The sequence below is a fragment of the Ochlerotatus camptorhynchus genome, unplaced genomic scaffold, assembly GCF_037179485.1.
Source record: "Ochlerotatus camptorhynchus isolate MF236.1 unplaced genomic scaffold, CSIRO-AGI_Acam_v1.1 ptg000157l, whole genome shotgun sequence".
NCBI classification, from domain to species: Eukaryota; Metazoa; Arthropoda; class Insecta; order Diptera; family Culicidae; genus Ochlerotatus; species Ochlerotatus camptorhynchus.
This window is the reverse complement of record NW_027040647.1, coordinates 1,002,061-1,023,515: the sequence shown is the minus strand read 5'-3', so window position 1 is coordinate 1,023,515 and position 21,455 is coordinate 1,002,061. Positions and strand designations below refer to the sequence as shown.

General features: G+C 37.5%; 1 protein-coding gene across 4 annotated transcripts in view; it reads right to left on the bottom strand.

Moving 5' to 3' along the window:
- Positions 1-561: 561 nt before the first annotated feature.
- The window catches only part of LOC135701339 (uncharacterized protein ZK1073.1), a 205,245-nt gene continuing 184,351 nt past the window's right edge, over positions 562-21,455 (bottom strand). For 3 of the 4 annotated variants that reach the window (XM_065222106.1, XM_065222107.1, XM_065222108.1), the window contains exons 6-8: positions 1,680-1,792; positions 1,452-1,614; positions 562-1,392 (exon numbers count right to left, since the gene is read on the bottom strand). In XM_065222106.1, coding sequence (XP_065078178.1) covers positions 1,153-1,392; positions 1,452-1,614; positions 1,680-1,792 — 516 coding nt within the window. In that variant the 3' untranslated portion in view covers positions 562-1,152. The remainder of the gene's footprint in view (positions 1,393-1,451; positions 1,615-1,679; positions 1,793-21,455) is intronic. The other variant, XR_010517622.1, reaches the window with a different exon arrangement.

Sequence of the window (21,455 nt, the reverse complement as noted above, 5' to 3'; positions counted from 1 at the left end):
CTCCATCAAACTCATGGATGTGATGATCTGCAAAGCAAGTCTCGGAAATACCAATCGCTCTCACTAGTAATACCGTTTAAATAAGTTTATTTGTTATCATTGAAATTACTTACGACAGTATAACCGATCAAAACAAATAAAATTTCAATATTTACTTCACTCGTGCTGGCGAGTAACAACGCAACATATTTTTTTATTATTTTAGCATTTTTGGGTGTGATTTGTTTTGTTCGAATTTATTTTTTCAAGTGGATTTTTAAACTCTAGCCAATTTGATGTGATTTAATCATTTTTTTAAAGGTGCAATACAATAGCAGGTGAGCCCAATTTTTTTCTACCAATGCTGTTTGTTGAATTTTGATTACTGAAGCCAGAACTGCACTTATCCTTTTCCTCTTTGGGTCTTTAGTTTTTGGCTTTTTTGTTGGTTTTGAGTCGCTTAACTCTATATATAGGTATAATTTCTTTGTTTTGTTATCATTTTAATGAGTGTATAGCTTCTAACGACCCTACGATTTTACTCTATCAATTTTTCTCGTCTAATCGGTAATTTTCATTAGCTTTTTCAAATTTACTTCATCAGTAGTTGGTATAAGAAGATGGTATATAGACTCTGATAATCAAAAAATAAATCCTAATCGAATAAAGTTTTAATGTTTTTCGTTTGTGTTGTTGGGCTTCGTGGGATTAGTTTCAGGCTGCTTTAAGTTTGTTGTGTTTCATTTTTGGTAGACTCTGGATTTTTGGGGGCGATGATGAGTGGCTGTTACAAAAGTTACTCTGCTGTTTCATTTCAAAGAGTGTATATTTATACTGTTTTCTTGCTTAGCTTTAGAATAGTCGGTTTACAGGTTTTCCCTTTAATATTACTTTACTCGAACTAGTTTGTTGTTTGGTTATATGAACTGTGTCTACGGTGTACTTCATTGTTGTTACATTTACCGGCTTGATAAAAAAATACGTACATCTATAAAAGTTGATATCAGAGTGTTGTTTGTGGCTTTTACCTGCATGTGGGTACGTGTAATTTGCATGTATATTTGTGTTTGTTTACTTTATTCCCTCCAACTGCTCGTTCTCTTTTCTCGATAAAATATACTTGTTAATCAAGGTAGAAATAGTCACTACAATTTTGATCAATGCTCCACCGGTTTACTTCTTGATCGGTGGTAGTTGTTCATTGATGGTAATGCTGAGCCGTCTGATGTTGGGCTTATCGTAGTCTTCCATGGACATTCCACGGGATAGGCGTCGTCCGCCTGGGGTTCCATCACTTGAACCACCCGAGCTGGTTGAGAACGCCCTGTTGCGGTCCACTCCGGGCAAGACAACCGAAGTCAGCAGACCTTGGCCCTTGCAGAAGAGCAAAATCGACTGAGCCACTTTGGCGGGCTAGAAGTAAACCATAATTTCAGTATTCATAACAAACCTGGATTATGAACGCAACTTACAGCATCCGCCAGAACGTCACCAGCACGCTCGACCTTCAGCAGAGTGACCTTCTCCTTGTTCAGGTCTCTGAACATCTTTTCGACAACCCCGGCGTACGGGCTCATGACACCGGTGATCAACAGTAGATCAATCTTACAGTTTTTCAAACACAAGTTCTCACGGCTGGAAAATCAAATGAGAAATATACTTTATCACCTCACCGTTGAACATTATGTAGTTCTACACACTTTTGAAATGCTTTAACATATTGCTTCAGATTCTTGTTGTTCAGTGAGTCGTGGAGTCGGCTCTGGAACTCGGCTACGATTTTCTCCTTGTCCGGATTGTCACCAACCAGTTGCTGCGACATTGGTGAGAGAGAAAGAAAGAACAAGAGCTTATCAATAAAATGTAGAAGATGAGGATATAAAATTAAAGAACAACGAAAAACACTTTCCAAAAACAAAAACGGCTGTACCATACTGGCTAAGTGGAGGTGCGTATTAGGCAGTTAACCGGCTAGGAGTAGTTCCGGGGTGCTGAGCATAAGTGGCTGTCATGAACTTGATAAGTATCAGCTGCATGTGGTTTTATAGGCACATGTATGTACTACTGTACTACTGCTTGCGACCGTTTATGTTACATGTCATCCAAAGCTTTATGGGGTTAGCTGTGCATTAAAGTGATAAAAACAGGGTTTCTATTGTGTATTGTACATTTGGCTATTTAACCATATGAAAGCAAAACAGAAAAACGCAACAAAAAAATAAACTCTCAGCGGAGTCTACAACAGTTTTTGAACTAAGATTTCCTTCATAGGGGAAATGCAGGTAATGTCGGCCTAAGTGTCCCTAATTTGGGCCCATACATAAATTCAGCAAACGACTAAATTTTCAATAGCAACCTCAAATATCCATTAGTAACGTCCCAATAACGCGTTCATCTAGATAAAATTAATAAATAGCAGATTTTTAGCGATGGGCCCAATCTTAGATCCATAGGCCAACATTAGAAACATTTCCCCTATGTCCTTTATTTCGTTAATGAGGCTTGCTTTCTGTGACGTGAGCGATGATGTTTATATATTATATAGATGGTAAGGTGAATATAAGGTAAGTGTGCCAGTTATGGAACTAGAGTTCTAGTTTTTGGCCTTAGGACCTAGCTCAAATTTGAAATAAATTTTCATGGTTTTATTGGAAAAATCTAAGCTCTAACCTAGTATCGAAATAAATTTGGTAAAGAACTAATAATAACAAAAATTAAGATAGGGCCAATTAAAGGGCCACTGAGGCCAAAAACTGGCTCACTTACCCAAATTGAGCCAAGAATTGAATAGAAATTCAATGAACAATTCTTTTTTTCCAGCAGGAATTTTGAAGACATTTAATGTTTTGTGAAAATGTTTGAAGACATGCTGAAAGTGAGAAGACTCCTAAAAGATTTTTGAAGTTTTTAAAACGTATGAAGATATTTTATATAGGGAGGAAGAATTTGACTTTATATCGAAGCTCCTTCTTGAAAATTTCGACTATGAATAAAGTATCCAAAATCAGTATAATACTTGATCGGCCTGAAAATAAGCAGGATTTTTTTTTAATTTTCGATAAGCTGGAGACCTATAGAATGCCGATCAACGTGCCATTATTGAAATAATATCTGAGGGTCGACAATTGAAATTTTTGAACAATTGAAGACCTTCACAATAATACTTGATGAAGCCTAGAAACAATATCCAGAGGACTTAATTGAAATCATCGATCAACTGGACATACTTTGAATAATTTCTGATTATCCTGCCATCTAAGGAAAATATCTGTGGTCGTCATTGGCATTTTTAAACAGTTTAAGATCTTTATAATAAATTTTATAGACCACAAAGTGTCTCGAAACATAACTCAGTTCCAAGAACTCAAACGAAGCTCCTCGATCGGTTTTCCAATCTGTTGAGCTTATTCGTAGTTCCCTGAACTTGTGGGAAGTTCCGTCAAATTTCACGGAACTCCCTATATTTCAATGATTTTTCGATAGCTTATACAGTCAACTCACCATATCTCGATATTGAAAGGACCATCGAGATATAGAGGGATCGAGAACAAGATTAGCCTGATAGACAGAGTTGACTGTATACTGTTCCCTGGACTTGTGTAAAGGCTTAGCTTTATGAATCTGAAATATTGAACACCTTCCCCAACCCGCATATTTTAAAAGTAGCAGTTGAGACATGTGAAGACATTTTATCGATATTGTTGAAGATTTGTTTCTAATTAAGCCTGGAATCCCTGTTGCTGTCACAATTTCGACCTGATGATCGATCAATTTAGCCTATCTCAATCTAACGACCCATTTGTATACAGCTCTTCGTCCTACATTCTGTATCTGGATGTTATTCGTTGCATCTATTTGCATGTTCAATTCCATAATAAATCGCATAGAAGTTAATATGTTTTTAAATATCCATACACATTATAATAAAATTTATGTTGCTATAATATAAATAGAAGGAATGAAACTTACCTACACACTAAGAAAAACTCATGGAAATTTTGATGTTCTGAAACTGACGTATTGTCGGTCAAGTTGGACACCGAAAACCCCCACACGCGACATTTGATTTTACTCTCGTTCTGTACGTTAAACATAAAGTCGGACATATTGCGCATTATAGTGCATCATTGTGCGAATACAGCGCACTATATCCGATACTATGTTTATCGTACAAAACAAGAGTAAAATCTATTGTCGCGTGTGAGGTTTTCCGGTTTTCAACTGTACCGATTATATGTGAGCATCACTTTTGACAAAGTTTAAGTTTAAAAAACATGAAATTCAGTTCATCATAACATTTTCGTTTACATTTATTTCTCCTTTACGTCGATGTTGAATGCCCGCGTAAAACTATTTTTCTTTGTGAATGGGAATGCAACATGTATACTGAAACACACGAAACTCAACATTGTTCATCTACCTACTACAGTACATACACATCAACACATAGAACTATCAAGATAGGCATGATGATGAATATGGCAATGAACATATTATGCTAAAGCTTCAACAGCAGGTATTAGAGTGCAAGGTATGGATAAGGATAGCTCCGCGAAAAGTTGATTTTGTATGAAACATACGCTTCGAGCGTAAACAAGAATATGTGTGTAGACCTATGTTAATTATGAATCACATTTGGAATCGATTTCAATGATAAGGATAATGAGTAAGACTATTTACAGGCTGTGCAAACGGTTTGCTGAAGTTTGTAGGGGAATTTCGGTTGATTACTACATGGGAAAATCTTAGGATTCTCGCTTCATCTCTCAACCGAAGTGTTCAAATATTGTGATTAGGTTACGATTTGTAAGGGGCTGTTCACATGCCATGTGGACAGTTATTGAGACTTTTTAGACTACCCCTGCATGGACAAACATCCTTATAAATTTTCTAAGGCAATATACGAACAGTGGACGTTCGCCAACCTCCTCCCGTCTTTAATTTTCAACGTGGTATAAGGACAGCTAGTTATGGTGATGCATTTCGGTTTATATCACTCTCGGTATTATTACGATAAAGATCTCCTAAATAAAGAGACAAAAAAAATATTACGATAAATGGCTCGCATACATCACGTTTTTCAGACTTTAAAAAATATTTGAAAACTTTCATTTGGAACCACTCTTATAAATAAACAAAAAATGCATTGTACAGCTATCCCCCGATGAACGCGTTACCCACTGAGTTGCACCCACCGCTTATTCTCGGCGCGGTTTCAACCAGTCGGTCTGATTTTTTTTTCATGTGAGTAGGGTAACTGATGATGGTTGGACCTATTTAGGCCGGTTTCACACTTCGTCAATATTCATGTCGTATTTTTTTATGAATTCAACATATAATTATGAAAAATGCGTGATTAGGGGAAAGATCTACGTTTCTTGTTTCTAATAATAACATAAAAAGTTAAATATTATGAACAAATGATTTTATAAAACGTTTTTATTCAGCAAAGAATTATGATCTTGGTTGGACCTAAAAAATGATGATGGTTGGATCTATTTTTGCAAATGCTAGTTTAGCCCATATTTGTTCAAAAACTTTGTTTAGAGCTTATTGGTATCATGAAAAAACCTTTTTATACAGTTTTTATGAATTTGCTATTTTAAAAAATCAAGAAATTTGAGTTTAACTTCGTTTTTAAAAAAGTTCACTTTCCACGCATTAGCTATTCATCAGGGCTCATATTCTCGGAAATCATTGACCCGATTTGGAAATTTTTTAACGTCAAACTATAGGTATTGTGGTCCCATTGAAAGCTATCGAATATTTTTGGAATCGGTCAACTGGTTCCAGAGATATGGCCGGAACAAGTTTCAGGTTATATGGAACATGGACCTAATTTTGACATGGAAGGAATAAAACCTATCATGCGACATTTTACATTACTTCCAAATTCGATAACAAGATCAATAACAAAATTGAGTGCCTTGGACCACATTGGCCACTTCCGGGCATGTCCTGGGTGCCCCCGGGGAATTTAGGGGCTTAAAATGACAGAATATCAGAACTTAATTCCGGTTTTATTTTTTTTTCTCTTAGGAGTTTTTTTTTTCGGAAATAAGTTTCAGTTAGCAATTTTTAATTTGTTAACATTTTATTTCAAGTTAATTCATACACAGAAGGTGTATGTGAAGTGCATAATGTAAATTCATATTAACAGATTCTTTCGGCGCTTCCGTGGTAGTTCGGAAATCGGTGGTTACCCTTTCAGCCAACCTGACGATGGAATTCCTCCTTTAAATTTACGCCCAACTAGTGACGCAAGGTCTTTAGCAACTTCCAAGATCTTTCTGGCCGTCTTGGGACTGCCAGGGACTGCTATTCAGCGCACATACAAACCCAATCCGCTAGCTGGTTCTCCAAATCAACACTCAACACTATTTCCCTTCCATATTTCTTGCCGTGGCTTCCCTTAATTTTTGTGTGAAGTGTCGTTTTCGGCATATTGTACCTTTTCTGTGCCTGATACGCGGTAAGTGATTTATTTCTTACTAAAGGGTGATACGGTCAAAATTTGGTCAAGGGAAAACGCGTGTAAATCGGTAAAACGTTTATTTAAAAAATCAAATTAAATTTCTTTTTCAAGTTCAATTAGTATAAAATTCAGGAAAAATATTCAGTTAGGCTTCCGCTTTTCCAAATCCGAATTGCCGGGCCTTACGCTTGACCCCTGCCATCAGATTTTGTACAGCCACCTTGTCCACCTTCTTCGCCGCAGAAAGCCAGTTTGCCTTGAACTGCTGCTCGCCCTTAGCAGTTTTTTTGGTCTTCTTTAGGTTCCGCTTGACAATAGCCCAGTATTTCTCAATTGGGCGGAGCTCTGGCGTGTTGGGAGGGTTCTTGTCCTTGGGAACCACCTGCACGTTGTTGGCGGCGTACCACTCCATGGCCTTTTTACCGTAATGGCAAGATGCCAAATCCGGCCAAAACAGTACGGAACAACCGGGTTTCTTCAGGAAAGGCAGCAGACGTTTATTCAAACACTCTTTCACGTAAATTTCTCGGTTGACAGTCCCGGAAGCTATGAAAATGCTGCTTTTCAAGCCACAGGTACAGATGGCTTGCCAAACCAGATATTTCTTTGCGAACTTTGACAGTTTCATGTGCTTGAAAACATCTGCTACCTTTCCCCTTCCTTTTGCCGTATAAAACTCCTGTCCCGGAAGCTGCTTGTAGTCGGCTTTGACGTAGGTTTCGTCGTCCATTACCACGCAGTCAAACTTCGTCAGCATCGTCGTGTACAGCCTCCGGGATCGCGCTTTGGCCGTCGTATTTTGTTTATCATCGCGATTTGGAGTCACTACCTTCTTGTAAGTCGATAGTCCGGCTCGTTTTTTGGCTCGATGCACGGTTGTAGACGATACACCCAGCTTATTTGCGGCATCTCGGAGAGAGAGGTTAGGGTTTCGCTTGAAACTCTCTTTGTCGTCTCAGCGGCTTCCGGTTTTCGATTTCCCCCCGATCCAGACTTCCTGGCTGTCGACAAACGTTCCCCAAACACTTTAATTACATTTGTAACGTTTGATTTGGCGACTTTTAGCGATTTTGCAAACTTTGCGTGCGAGTAGCTCGGATTTTTGCGATGCGCGAGCAAAATTTTGATACGCTGCTCTTCTTGCTTGGACGGCATTTTGACAACTGAAGAGTGAATTCCAAAATCAAAATAGGAGCAACATTCTACACACACACACACCTTCAAAATGAGGGGTGTTCAGGTTTTTTAAATGCAAAATTGAAAGAAATACGTCAAGTTGATATTGACCAAATTTTGACCGTATCACCCTTTAAAAGAACAGCCTCTTGAAGATTTTCAACCGTATAACTCTTTTCTTTAGCCATTGCTTTTCAATCGAAGAAACTGATCACTCGGAAAAAACGAGATCGAATTTCAAATCAGCTGCGCATGAAGGATGTGGACAAACCGAAGCGCACCTAGCGGCCGTCTTAGGAAACACATAGGTCCAACCATCATCATGCGTAGGTCCAACCATGATCATATTTATCTATTAGAACTTCGTCAATTATTCAAACATTTTAGTGAAACCAATGGATAAATGGCGTACTAACGTGTTGTTTACACCTTAAAGCAGTATTTTACTGCATGAAAATAAAAATAAATGTGAAAAATATTCCCTTTTTGTATGTTTTAAAGTAAGGCATAATGACAAGCTAATGCGTGAAAAGTGAACTGTTTTGAAAACACATTGAAACTCAATTGTTTTGAAGTTTTTTCAATAAAACACCCATGCAAATTGAAGAAAAAGAGTTTTTTATGATACTAAAGTGATCTTTGAAAATAAAAACTTAGTGAAGATTGACTAAACTAGCGATTGAAAAAATAGGTCCAACCATCATCAGTTTTTGGATAGGTCCAACCAGAATCAATTACCCTAGTGCCAATGGAGAACTAGTCACTCGCAGAAAATCAGAGCGCTTGGTTGAAAACCCACCGAGACAAAGCGGTGGGTAGAACTCAGTGGGTAATGCGTTCTTCAGGGGAAAGCTGTATAACATTATTAGCGAATGTTTACAATGGTTTTGCGCAGTAAAGCCCTTTCAAAATGTCGGGTTCTACATAGGAATGGTTTGAATGCTATATGTGTTGAAGAAATGATTCTGTTTCGAGTCCCACGCGGAATAACTTTGCCATGCCTCAGGGAAGAGTATTAGCCACCGCTGGAAACTAACGATTTTAAATTGGCTCACTACTTGACTAGCCTATTGGTCCCAAGTACATCGATAAACGTACCCCATTCTAGTCAAAATTCTAGTACTACACTATGTTTGTTTTGATTCGCTATGAAAGTTTGACAGATAAAATGAGGGGCTCGTGAATTTTCCTATGTTTCGAGGGGTGCATCGATTAGCTTGAGACCGAAGAGAGTACCAGAGCTGAGCCAAAAAGTTGAGCACGTTTCTTCGGGACCTTCTAGTCTTAGAGTTACCTCTATGGTATTAGCATAGAGGTAACTCTAAGACTAGTAGGTCCCGAAGAAAATCATTATTATTTTTGGCTCACTCAGTACCAGAACAACGGTCCCAAGCAGTCCCAAGCTATTTCACTCACCCCTGCATGTTCTGCATGAATCCACACACCCCTGATGTTATCTGTCAAACTTTCATAGCGAATCAAAACAAACATAGTGTAGTAATAGAATTTCAACTAGAATAGGGTACGTTAATCGTTTGCTTGGGACCAATAGGCTACTAAAGTGGTGAGCCAATTTAAAATCGTTAGTTTCGTATTGATTGTTGGTATTAGCGCTTCTTCTATTTATCATGTAAATCAATGATTAGCAACGCATTTTACGATTTTGCTATATCTTTTTACCGATAACATTTTTGAAAGGTCCTTATACTGGATGCTAAGGATTATGATTGGATTTTTTTGATCGCTAGAAATTCTTATATTTAGCTAATACTTGAACAATTCTCGCTGAAACCGGTCCTCTAGTTTTTCATGGTTCTAAAATATTGGATATATATTTTTAAACATTCTTACGCAAAATCAAAATGTTTGCAGCAACGTTTGCATACCATTTAAAGTCACTAACATTATTTTTAAAGGATTACACTGTTCTTTATTCTAATCAGGGTTGCTTCCACTCACTTGCTATAAAAAAATGTTGTTTGGAATTATAAAATCGTTACATGTTATTATTATATTTTATACTTGCAAGTTAAAAGAAAGGGTTGCACAGTACATATGTGTTTGACACATGAAACCTATCAGTTTCGCTTTCAGAGTGTCATAATAAGCGATTTTATGATTCGTGAGCGTTCACTCAGAGAGAGCGCTCGCGAGTCGTAAAATCGCTGATTGTGACTATCTGAAAGCGAATTTTAAAGGTTTTATGTGTGAAACACTTGCCTTTCAACCTCTTCTTGTATCTAACAAGTACAAAATATCATTATAACATCTAATGATTCCAAAATTCTGAAAATTCATTTTTTTTTATAGCAAGTGAGTGGAAGCAAGCCTGATTGTAATGTGTGTTGAAAGCGGAAAGTATTGTCATGTTATCTAAGTGTATGCAATCCATTATTTTGTTTGGCAAAAATTGTCAATGCAAGTAACAAAAGACAGAAAGAATCTCACCATTTATTACTAAAAGATTAGAACTTCGACGAATATGATAGCGAAGATGTCAAACTTAAAAGAGAAGTTAGCGTATTTCTCATTTTTCTATCCACTGATTTCATTTTTGCTCACGCGCAATGCTATTGTATGTGTCCCTTTTTCTTACACACCGTCTCATTTTTCTTACACATTAAAATTGTTCGCTAATTGCCTAATTACGAATTTCGAATAATACATTTAGCATCCCCTAGGATGTTTCCTTAGTTACACCAATGCATAAAATCGAAACTTTGCTGAAGTAAATTTGATATTATTTAGAGCAAAAAGCAAGTCCAAGATCCTTGAAATCGACACATTTCTCGACCAACAATTAAAAACGGTCCATCGGCTATGGTAAACAAATCTTGTATTGTTCTTTTCCAGTGAACCGAAGCTCGCTTATGCAAACCAACAATACTATCGGTTAGGGGAAACCCGGGTAGTGCTGTTCGGTTGGCGGGAAAAAGGCATTACAAATTTTATTTTCAATAGCTGATAGGCCCTTTTTAATTGGTCGAGACTTCCTTCAAAACTAAAAAAAAAAAGTTTATGATGCGCAATGACATTCTTAGAAAATCTTGATTTATGAAGAAAATGAAAATTTTCCAAGGGGTAGGTCACTCCGCACACCAATCTTGGGTAATATTTTTTGTCAGTGTGCCACAAGTGTGCCGATTGTGCCAGTCATAGAGCAAGCTGCGATTGTGTGTAAAATAGTCATCCCGGCACCCGGTATTTCTGACTCCTTGAATGTTTTGGTTTGAAATCGCAAGGATAAGTCGGATTGAGGATGACGCGGGAAGAGAATAAAATTCCTGTGTTTTAGGGTTTTATAATGCCCTTAAAGGTAGAACAGTATCCTAGCCTTTCGTGATGTGAAAAGCAACGGACTATCAGTGGCCGGAAAGAGTTAAAACTGGTGGAGAACATTGTTGGAGACCGGCTACAAAAGATGATGAAAAGACTTCTGTAGTTTGTTTCGTGTGAGTTGCAGCATTATTTGAATCAAGGGTACTAATGGGGACTGATTAACTGCCTCTTACTCTTGAGCCCACTCTAGAACCTGCATTTCGTATTTAGATCTATAAGTGAACCGAGAAGTACACTGCTGGTCTGAGTTCCTCTGGTATATTCAATTAGAGGATGTTCCTGAATATACAGTCAAACAGTTTGTAATGTTGTTCACAACTTCAATTACAGTTGTCCAGCAGTGCTCGCATTTTATTGACAACAATCCAATTCCTACGAGATTGTGCCAAAGGTGAGTCGAAGGTGTGCCGATGGATGTGCCCAAACTGTGACGAATCTAATTTCGGCACAATGTGCAGAGTGACTTATTTCTTGAAATTTGAATTGCTGGTCGTTAGTTTATTGGAACTATTTCTTAAACGGTAAGAGACATAAGTCTTACATTTTCACAGTGAAAGATAAGAAGTTTTCAAGCATGGAAAAAATCTTTAGAAAAATTCGCATTACCATGAACAAGTTTTTTCTCTTCTGATTTTCCTCCACCGCGAATATTGTTGGCGAAAACATTTTTCAGGCTATATTATTTTATGGATTGCTGAGATAATTATCTGTATGACTTTTCAATCAATATGATGGAACTTCTCTGGAGAATTAACCACCCCGAATTTAGCCATTCATAGAACCGTAAATTTTACCTGTTGGCAAAATTTAATATATTTCTGAGACCTCTCGGCCCATTTTGCCCGATAATAAAATAAAATCCCCTAAATCAACTTTAGCCCGACCCTATCAGATTTCAATGAAACTTTGCACCGTATGATGGTTGCTACCTATAAATGTAGTTTCAATTAAAAAAAATGTAAATTTTTTTTTGACGAATTTTTTATAAGGGCTTATGTAAAAAATACGTTTCATCTAATCAAAAAATCATAACATGAAAACGAGAAGGTTGTACGAGCAGTTTCACGCCAAATGACAAATTGGAAAATTATGAACTTCTCCGATTTGCACGAAATTTTGCATAATTGTTAGTTATGGACAATGATCCACATTTTTGCTAAAAACCGGCCATTTTGGAGCATTTAAAATTTTCATAATGGCGTCTTTGAACTTTTAAAAAAAAAATTTGCACAGAAACGGCACTTTTGATGTGTTTCTGGGAAAATATATAAAACAAAATATTTATCGGAAATTTCAAGTATAAATTAAAAAAAAAATTGGAAACCTAAACGTTTTGAAATGTCCTGGATCGATTTTTGATTTTTTTTTAATGTTTATTTAAAATCTACATAAATTGTAAATCCAGAGCTTTTGGTAAAATTTTTGAGCTCTTTGTTAAAACGTTTTTTTTCATGTTTTTTATACTCGGAAAAAAATATTTTTAATCATTTTCTGTGTTCAGTAAATGTTGCTGGCCGATTTATAATATCAATGGGGATAGAAACAGACATAATGAAAATTTGCAAGGAAGAGGACGGGCCAAAATACTCCAATTGCAAAATAAAAGCATTTTAAGATAGCACTCGTATATGGAAATATAGAAATTATCATCACTTTCGTAGTTCTTCTATTCTCCACGGAGGCTATCTTTGTTTCGCCAATCCAACCTGATCATTTTCCAGCAAGCTTTCTCGTACTACCCAAGTAACCATCAAGCCCACTAATGTAAAAAGAGTAATATTATATTGATATATGGTTATTATAAAAATGCATAACCGTATATCAGCCTTATATTGCACAGATTGCCCTTATCGTGGCATTAACGGGCTTGATGGTTACTTGAGTAATGCGAATCGAACAAGTACAGTATGCTGGCTGCATTTGTATTAGACTAGATTAGATTAGATGAGATTAGATTAGATTAAAATGGCTAAATTTAAGCAAACAAATTGCAAATCAGCCAACATGCGAATCGGAAAAAGGCCGAGTCATTTGCCATAGAACTCAAGCTGAACAATGCATTAGGTCCTAAGTAGCATTGATCGATTCTCTTCATCGACTATCTCTTTCGTTAATAATTTAGGTACAGAACCGTTTCTTGCCGTGTTTATCGTATTAGAAGATAGACAATAGCTTCTTTCGTCGATCTGGGTGCTGAAAATAAATAGCGAGGAATGTTTTAACATGGCCGTAAGGATCAAAGAGAAAGTCCACGAAGAGAATCTGTCCTAATGCATTGCTCAGCCAACATTTTAATTTTGTCCATTTGATACTTTGCTTACTTTTTGTTGACAAATGTCATACAATTTTCATAACATACACAAATTAATTGTCAAATATCAATTCAGCTTATATAGAGCTGTTTTAAATACGATCATATTGGACTATTTTCACTTTTATGATTGCTTGATTACCAACTAATTAGACCAGAGAACTAAAATAGCTCAGAATTTAAAAAAAAATCAGAGTTGGTTGGAAATGCTATTTTATATCAATATGAAGCTTTAGTGTGATAAATAATTAGCTATCGAAAGTTCTGAAGAGGGTAGTTTGATAGTTCCGCTAGAGTACGGCAGAATGAAAATTGAAAAGATGTTGAAAATGAGCGAAGGGACATTAGTGTGCCAGTTTTAGTCAAACGTACATTCCTTTATCTAATTGATACATTAATGGATGAGGAGACGTGAAGTATCCCTTAAAATCTACAGGCAAAAGAGTGCGCGTTTGAATTGCTCATATACTGTCTGCGGCTGTGGAATAGTTCTAGCGACGTTTCAGCACTACCTAAGTATGAAGTAGCAAAAAAAAACTTTAAAAAACCTAATCATTTATAATTGCAGGACAAATTAACTTTGACAGTACAAGGTTATCATAAGTTGCTTATTTTTTCACAGTAAGTAACCGAAATTCCGCTACAATATTCAACTCGTCTGTACAACCCCTAAATGAAACTGTTTGTCCAAATGGAGCACCCTAATGGAAATATCTCATCCATACAGATTGGAGGAAATAGCTACAAATGGCAAAAGCAGATATGGTATAATGCAAAAATAGCGCAGCCACGACACGTGAGATCCGGTGCAAGCCCAATGGAAGAACCGTGAATAAAGTACAAAAAAGTCCTAAGTAGTCGTGAAAAACACAAGAAACTAACAAAAGCGGAATGCTCAGCTACTCAGAACTGTTTCAGTAGGTATATATTAGTGCAGAGCGGGGGAAAACTATACTGTGCAAATATAGGTACCTCGGAGAAGATCTGGCCCCCCGAGGGCGAGTGAACGAACGAACGAACGAACGGACCGGGATTTAGGTGGAACATCGCGTTATTTTTTTTGGCGTTTTGTTTTTCATTTCATTAGTATGTTTTTTGTTGGATGTTGTGTCGAGGGAGAGAGAGAGATATAATTTTGTTTTTCAGCAAGTTGCAAAGAACGGCATCGTTGTGATATTGTTTCGTTATTTTGTTTTTCGATATTTGTTTTTTGACATCCCGTTGTGTGTTTATTTTTAGGAGCCGTATGTTTTTTTTTTCAACGAAGCGAAGGGTGGTTTCGTGGCATAAGATGATTTCGTTTCGTTTTCATGTTAGGCATGGTCCGTCCGTGGCAGTGGTGGTGAAGAAATATCAACACACATATTTAACGGTACGGTGATGTCGAGAGATAGAGAATAAAAAGGAGAAAATGGCATGGTTTAAAAACACTGTATGTATTTAAACAGGTTGGCAGATAACAGAAGAGGAAAGGATGTGGAATTCGGAGGGAGGATGTTGTTTGTTTTTTTCTTAACGTTTACAGTAGCTGGCGAAATTTTCCGGTGAATCTACGATAATTATCAGCTGTAATAATGTGAACAAATGGGAACTGAGGACTGAGCGGCTCATGAGTTCAAATCTCATCCCCGGATAAGTTACAAATGACCTAAAATGCGTTAAAGTGACTATACTACAAACAAAAATGTTAACAAACGTCATTAGGTACTGTGATTCAGTCTGTGACCAGTTTTAGCAGTGTTTGACGGAACATTATTAATACTAAAAATCCTGCATTCCCCTAAACCTTTTGAAAGAATGGACTTCCATCATTTTCAGTGTACTGTCAGCATGGGGGAAGTTGATCATTTTTTACAAAAAAGTACTTACAACCTGAATTTTTTTACAGCCTCTGATCGATACACAAACAAATATCTCTCAAATATGTACTTTAAAATGCATTTCTAATCGAGTAATATAAGCTATTTCGCCGATCATAGCACCAAAGAGAATACACTCTCGATCATAAGTTTGGGGTCACCCTTTAAAAAACATGTAAATTTCTCTGCCTATAACTGTAACTGGTTTAATGTATTTTGCAATTTGTGTATACTGAAACTTCTCCTAAAATTACAACTGAATATTCATGACTGAATTTCTCAGAATTGGGTTGGCCAAATTTTGAGATGAGAGTGGTTGTCCATACCCATGGAGATACGTTTGTGAAATTTTGGTTGAAAATGTTAGAATATGCTTTAAATTAATAAAATAGTTATCGATAAAATGTTTAGGGTCTCCCCACAGTATGGTTTGTCGCTGTTGTAAGTTAAATTGATGTTTTAGTATAAACAAATGTGAACATATGTTGAGCCACATATCAACGTAGTAAGTAACATTAATTGAATTTAATCTACTGTAAAGAGAACTAAAATTGAACAAAAAATGGCAGAGATATGAGAAAAAATACCAATCAAGGTCAGCAGTATGGTGTAATTGCTCAATACTTTGGGGTCACCTTCAAGACAAATCCTGGGAATGTTGTTTTGTTTTTATCTCTGACATGTTTCGGAGATGAACTAGCCCGTGGCTAAACATCTCCTAAAAAAGGCAAAAAAAAAACTTTTCCATGTTTTGTCCAATGTTCTAATTGCAGTATTTGAAAAGCTAATTGATCTTACTGCTTTGCTATGTGGCTAATCATATCTTTTCATTTATTTATACTAAAATTCCATGTAAATTAATTCGTTGTATTTGAACTAGGGTATGGATTTATAAGCATTAACTTAAACTTACTTACAAATACTTAGTTTCCGAGTAAAGGATTTTCAGTTTTACGGTGGATCAAATAACAACAATCAAACGATCAAATAAGCGACGTTCCAGGCCTTCTTCAGGGGATAGAAAAGTGTGTCGCCTTTCGTTCAATGCAAAATGCTTCTCGATCTAAAACTAAAGATAACCCTGATGAAGATTCCTAATCCTGAATCGAAACGTTGGCGATGATAAACTGTAAGCATCTTCTTGAAAACAACCCATACAAAATTACTAATTCTTCAAAATCTTTAAATTTCCCTCAAAGTCTAGACATTTTTGAAGTTTCTGATGCTTCTCTGAATATCAATACAGTTCTATAGACTTTCCTGAATTTTTCAGAACTTGTTGTAAGTTCCCGCAATTTTCCTGAAGTTAATTGTAACACACAGGGAAAAGTTTTCAATTTTAACCAATAATATATATCCCTTCGTTTAATTTTAAGCTAAAGTCGGCATAATCAACTAAATTTTTAACAAGCTTATACGCAACACTGCTAATTTATGCGAAATTGCGTTCAATTTTTCATGAAATATCTTATAAATTTTGCTTGAACTAAAGACTGGAACGCGTAAAAATTGGTCGACAAAAAATCGTTTCTTTCAGTCAAAATTCATATCACTAAAATCTTCTTATTTTTCTTTTGGCAGTTCAATTCATATATTTAAAGGAAAAAATGTCCGTTTATTCTTTTGGTTTGCCAAATCCAAACTGCCGTGCCTTCCACTTAACCCCTTCCATTAAATTTTGCACAGTGGTCTCATCGACTTTATTCGCCGCCGAACGCCAGTTAGATTTAAACTGCTGCTCGTTTTCCATGGATTTATTAGTTTTTTTTTTAGATTCCGTTTGATCAAGGCCCAATACCGTTTGATAAGGTGGAGTTCTGGGCTGTTGGGAGGGTTGTGGTCTTTGGGTACCACAACCACGTTGTTCGCATCGTACCACTCCATTATCTTTTTCCCATAATGGAAGCTCGCCAAGTCCAGCCAGAACAGCACAGGTCTATTATGTTGCTTTAGGAATGGTAGCAGCCACTTTTCCAGACACTCCTGGACGTAGATCTCTTGATTGATGGTTCCCTTAGTAATGAAAATGCCGCTTTTTAGACCACACGTGCATATGGCCTGCCAGACGAGATATTTTTTCGGGAACTTCGATAGTTTGATGGTTTTGAAAATTTCAGCCACCTTTTTTCAGCCCTTTTCCTGATGCGGTATAAAACTCCTGTCCCGGAAGCTGCTTGAAATCCGCCTTCACATATGTTTCGTCTTCCATGACGACACAGTCGAACTTTGTGAGCAGATTCGTATACAGCTTTCGGGACCGCTGCTTTGCCGACGTGTTTTGTTTGTGATCTTGGATCGCCACCTTCACCTTCTTAAACGTCGACAACCCGGCTCGTTTCTTGGCCCGCTGCACAGTAGTATGGGAGACATTGAGCTTGCCAGCGACGTCCCGGATGGAGAGGTTAGGATTCCGCTTATATTTCACCGCCACCTTCTTCGTCGTCACTTCCACGTCCGGATTACAATTGCTGCCGCTTCCAGGCTTCCTGGCGGTCGACAGACGCTCCCCGAATACTTTTAAAACGTTTGTCACGGTCGATTTGGCCACATCCAGCAATTTTGCCAACTTGGCGTGCGAGAACGTCGGATTCTCTTGCTGCGCGAGCAAAATTTTTACACGTTGCTCCTCTTGCTTGGACGTCATTTTGAAAATTGGAGAGCAAACGGTGAAAACTCATCATAGCAACCATTGTATATACACTCATCTTCTAAATGCAGCATTTCAGGTTTTTGACGTAGGACTACGTCTGTTATTTCTATATGGGAGTACATTTTGTGAAAACCGAAAATGGAACATGTAACAAAATTATGAAAGATTTTTAACGTTAATAACTCAGCTGCCCCTGACCAATTTCAATAATTTTGCCACCAATCGATCAGATATATTTCAACGCATCTGCTAAATTTGAGAGTTTTTCATTTTTCAAAATGTCACTATTGAGAATTTTGCTTTGATAATTAAAATTATCACCGATTGCCGGCAAAAAGCAATTTCCCTACCACAGATTTCAAAGTTTAATTCCATCCGGTCTCACCAAACGGTGTTTATTCAATCACCGCGTGGTGAGTGGTGGTGTTCTCCAGTACACAACGAAAAGCTTTCCGCAAGCAGCTAGCTACCAAGGCTGGCCTCAACCGCTGATCGGATTCAGTTTCAATCACCGTGTGTGGTGGTGTGTGGTCGTCGGCATCAGCTACAGCAGAAGCAGTGCTTTCGGCGCGTGGCGTTGAACATTGTTCTCCAGTACACAACGAAAGGCTGCTTGCAAGCAGCGAGCTGCAGCCCACATAAGCATCCACAGAAGGAGGAAGAAGCCGCACCGCTATTGATCGGAATCAGTAGCTCTTCGTGAGTTGCTGTGGGCCATCTATGTCAAGCGCGTCATACTAAAGAGTATAAACAGAGAGAACCCCGCTCAAATTCATATTCCTACACAAAACATTATATAAATTTATTATATAAGACCACATAGTCCTACGTCACCATTGCGAACAACCCCATTGGGCTGTCCCTTCAAGTTTTTTTTTATGAATTTTAAACAGAAATACACCAATTTGAAGTTGTCTAATTTTTGCGCGATCCAGATATCTCAGAAATTTACAAGACTTTTTTCAACGGTGTACCTTGAAGATCTTTGATCTGTCCTGAAGATCCTGGATTTTTTGTGAAGTTTCCAAAACTAGGACATAAAATTTTACTTCTCTGAAGTTTAGTGAAGCTTTCGTTCCTTCATGATGATGTAAATATCCTAAATATTCTAGACATTTTCGGAACCCCTTTAACATTCCAATAATTTTTCTGAAATCCATCTTCCATGGAACTTCCCCTAAGACCCCGAAGCGGGGAAGAAATAATATTGAAATGTTTGGATAATTCCTGTAATCCTCCCAATTTTCCACAATGCATCGAAATTTCTTGAAAGTGCCCGAAATGCAACTGCTCTAAAGTTCTCTGATCTGTCTTTAAGTAATTTAAGATCCCTGAAATTAATTAAATCTCTTAAAAATCTCAAAACATCTCTGAAGTGCACTATACTTCCCTGAAGATCTCGGAACTTTGCTGAAGTATTCGGAAATTCCCTGCGGTTCTCCGACCGCCTGTAAGGTACTTTGATATTTCCTGCTGATATTTTTGAAGCTACCCTGAAGTTCTCGTAATTATCTTGAAGTTGTTGGAACTGCCCTGAAATAAATGTGTGTCCTAGAAAACTTTACACTTCCTTGAATATCTCTGGTCTTCTGAATTGCTTCCAAAATATATTTCAAGTTTTCTAACCTAACCTTAACCCCACAGCGTGGTTAGATCACCTTTTCGTGGTACGTTACGGGATGTAAGATCCACTACAACGAGCTCTGGCCTGAGGCGCTTCTTGTTGACGGTTATGAAGCTCGGTTTTGAGATTGGATTCAAAATAAGGTTCGGACCAGGGTTTCGATGCATGGTCAAATATCAGTATCATCACTTGATTTTTCTTACTAAGAAGATCTATTTTGATTGCTGAGAAATTGCATATTTGAGGAGATCCCAGAATTTTTCAAATGATACCGAACATCACAGTTAAATGAGGATTCATGTAAGTCCTATTTTGATTGATGAAGCCCTCTCTTTAGAAAGATCCTAGAATGCTTCGAATATTGCGAAACATCACAATTGAATGAAGCTTCTTGTGAGAAAAGTAAGTATGTATGATTTAACTGTATTGAAAATGAATACCTCATTACTTTTCCATAGTAATGAGAAACTACGATTTGCTGTCCTTATTTTATTGAAGCTAACCTGCACAGAAACTGTTCAAACTTCCCCAAAAATCCTAGCATTTTTTTTATATTATTGAGACTACCCTGAAGATGTCTAAGCAACCACACAATAATGGAAGTTACTCACGTTGGCCCTTTGCAACACAGAAGGTGCCCAGGATTAAGTAAGATAAGATCTCTGAGCTTCTCTGAAGATCTCTAGACCCTTGCTTCCCTGGGGCTCTTGAAATTTCTTTTCTCAAATTCTCTGGACATCTCTGAAGTTTTCATGACTTCCTTGAAATTCTCTGAACATCTCTGAAGTTCTTAGGCTGTGTCCCAATTGGAGAAATAAATTTAACTCGTTGTTAAAAGTGACAGATGGAAAGTTACCGAATAACTCTGCTATCCGAGGGTGGTTAATTCTGACAGACTAGGAGTTAAATTTTGACAACTGTAGCTGAGTTCTGTTTGAAAACCGCTAGATCAATAACACCGAGATTTTCGAACATTAAAAATAACTTTCGAAATGCCACTTTTAACCAGGGGTAAAAATTAACTCGGCAATGGATCACATCATTCGAGCAGTTTGAAATGACGTTTCCTACCACTCGAACTTTAACGTGGAACAATTTTTTAATATCTTTTCTTCTACAACCTCGAAAAAATAGGGTCTTATTTGTAAAATGCTTGAAAAATCTGGAATTGATTGTTTCATTTCCGTAAAATCGCTGGTAGAAGGTCGTCCCAAAACTGCTCGACAATATGATTAATTGGGACACAGCCTTAGAGCTGCTTCGTGCAGTTTCTCTGAAGTTTAAGGAGCCGTTTCAAAGTTCTCGAAGCGTTTCTGAAGTGCCCGTAAAATTATAAAAAAATCTCAGATCTCCATTATTATACAGCAGTTGCTCAGTATTAAAGGCGCCATCTTTTGACAGTTTCATATTAGTTCATTTTTACGCCGAGTAGGCACTTAATGTGAGTTATAGAGTTTTGATGTCTTGGAAAACATTTCTCAGCACTTTAAATAACACAACTTTGCCCAAGTAACCACCCGGCTAGGATGCTTCGTTCAAAAGATAGACTCAAGCGCCACTTATGTGGCGAACATCCCGGGGGAGCCTGCTGGGGTGAGAGGCAATCACGCTTACCACTACACCACCGGCGCCGCTTGCTGCTGCCGTTGTCTTCGTTCGATCTCACTGGGCCACGGCTGTTCTCACATATGAGGCTTATTGATAAGGATGAAGTCACAACTCCTGTTTTCGATGTTTAACTTGCATAACAAGCAATTCACATCGCATTGAAATGCAAAACATCTGTTTTGAACAGTAAACTTAAACGCTTAACTTCACTCATCAGGTTCTGTGCAACATCTGGCTGCAGCTTCTTCTGTACGAAAACTCACTTTTTCTTCATGTCTTCCTCAGATTTGACCTCCTCGGGATGCTTCCGTAGTGCCTGCTTCATAATAGCCCAGTATTTTTCGATGGGCCTTAGTTCCGGTGCGTTGGGAGGGGGGGGGGAGGGGAGGGTTCATGTACTTGTGTACGAAAGTGATCCCGTTGGCTTCGTACCA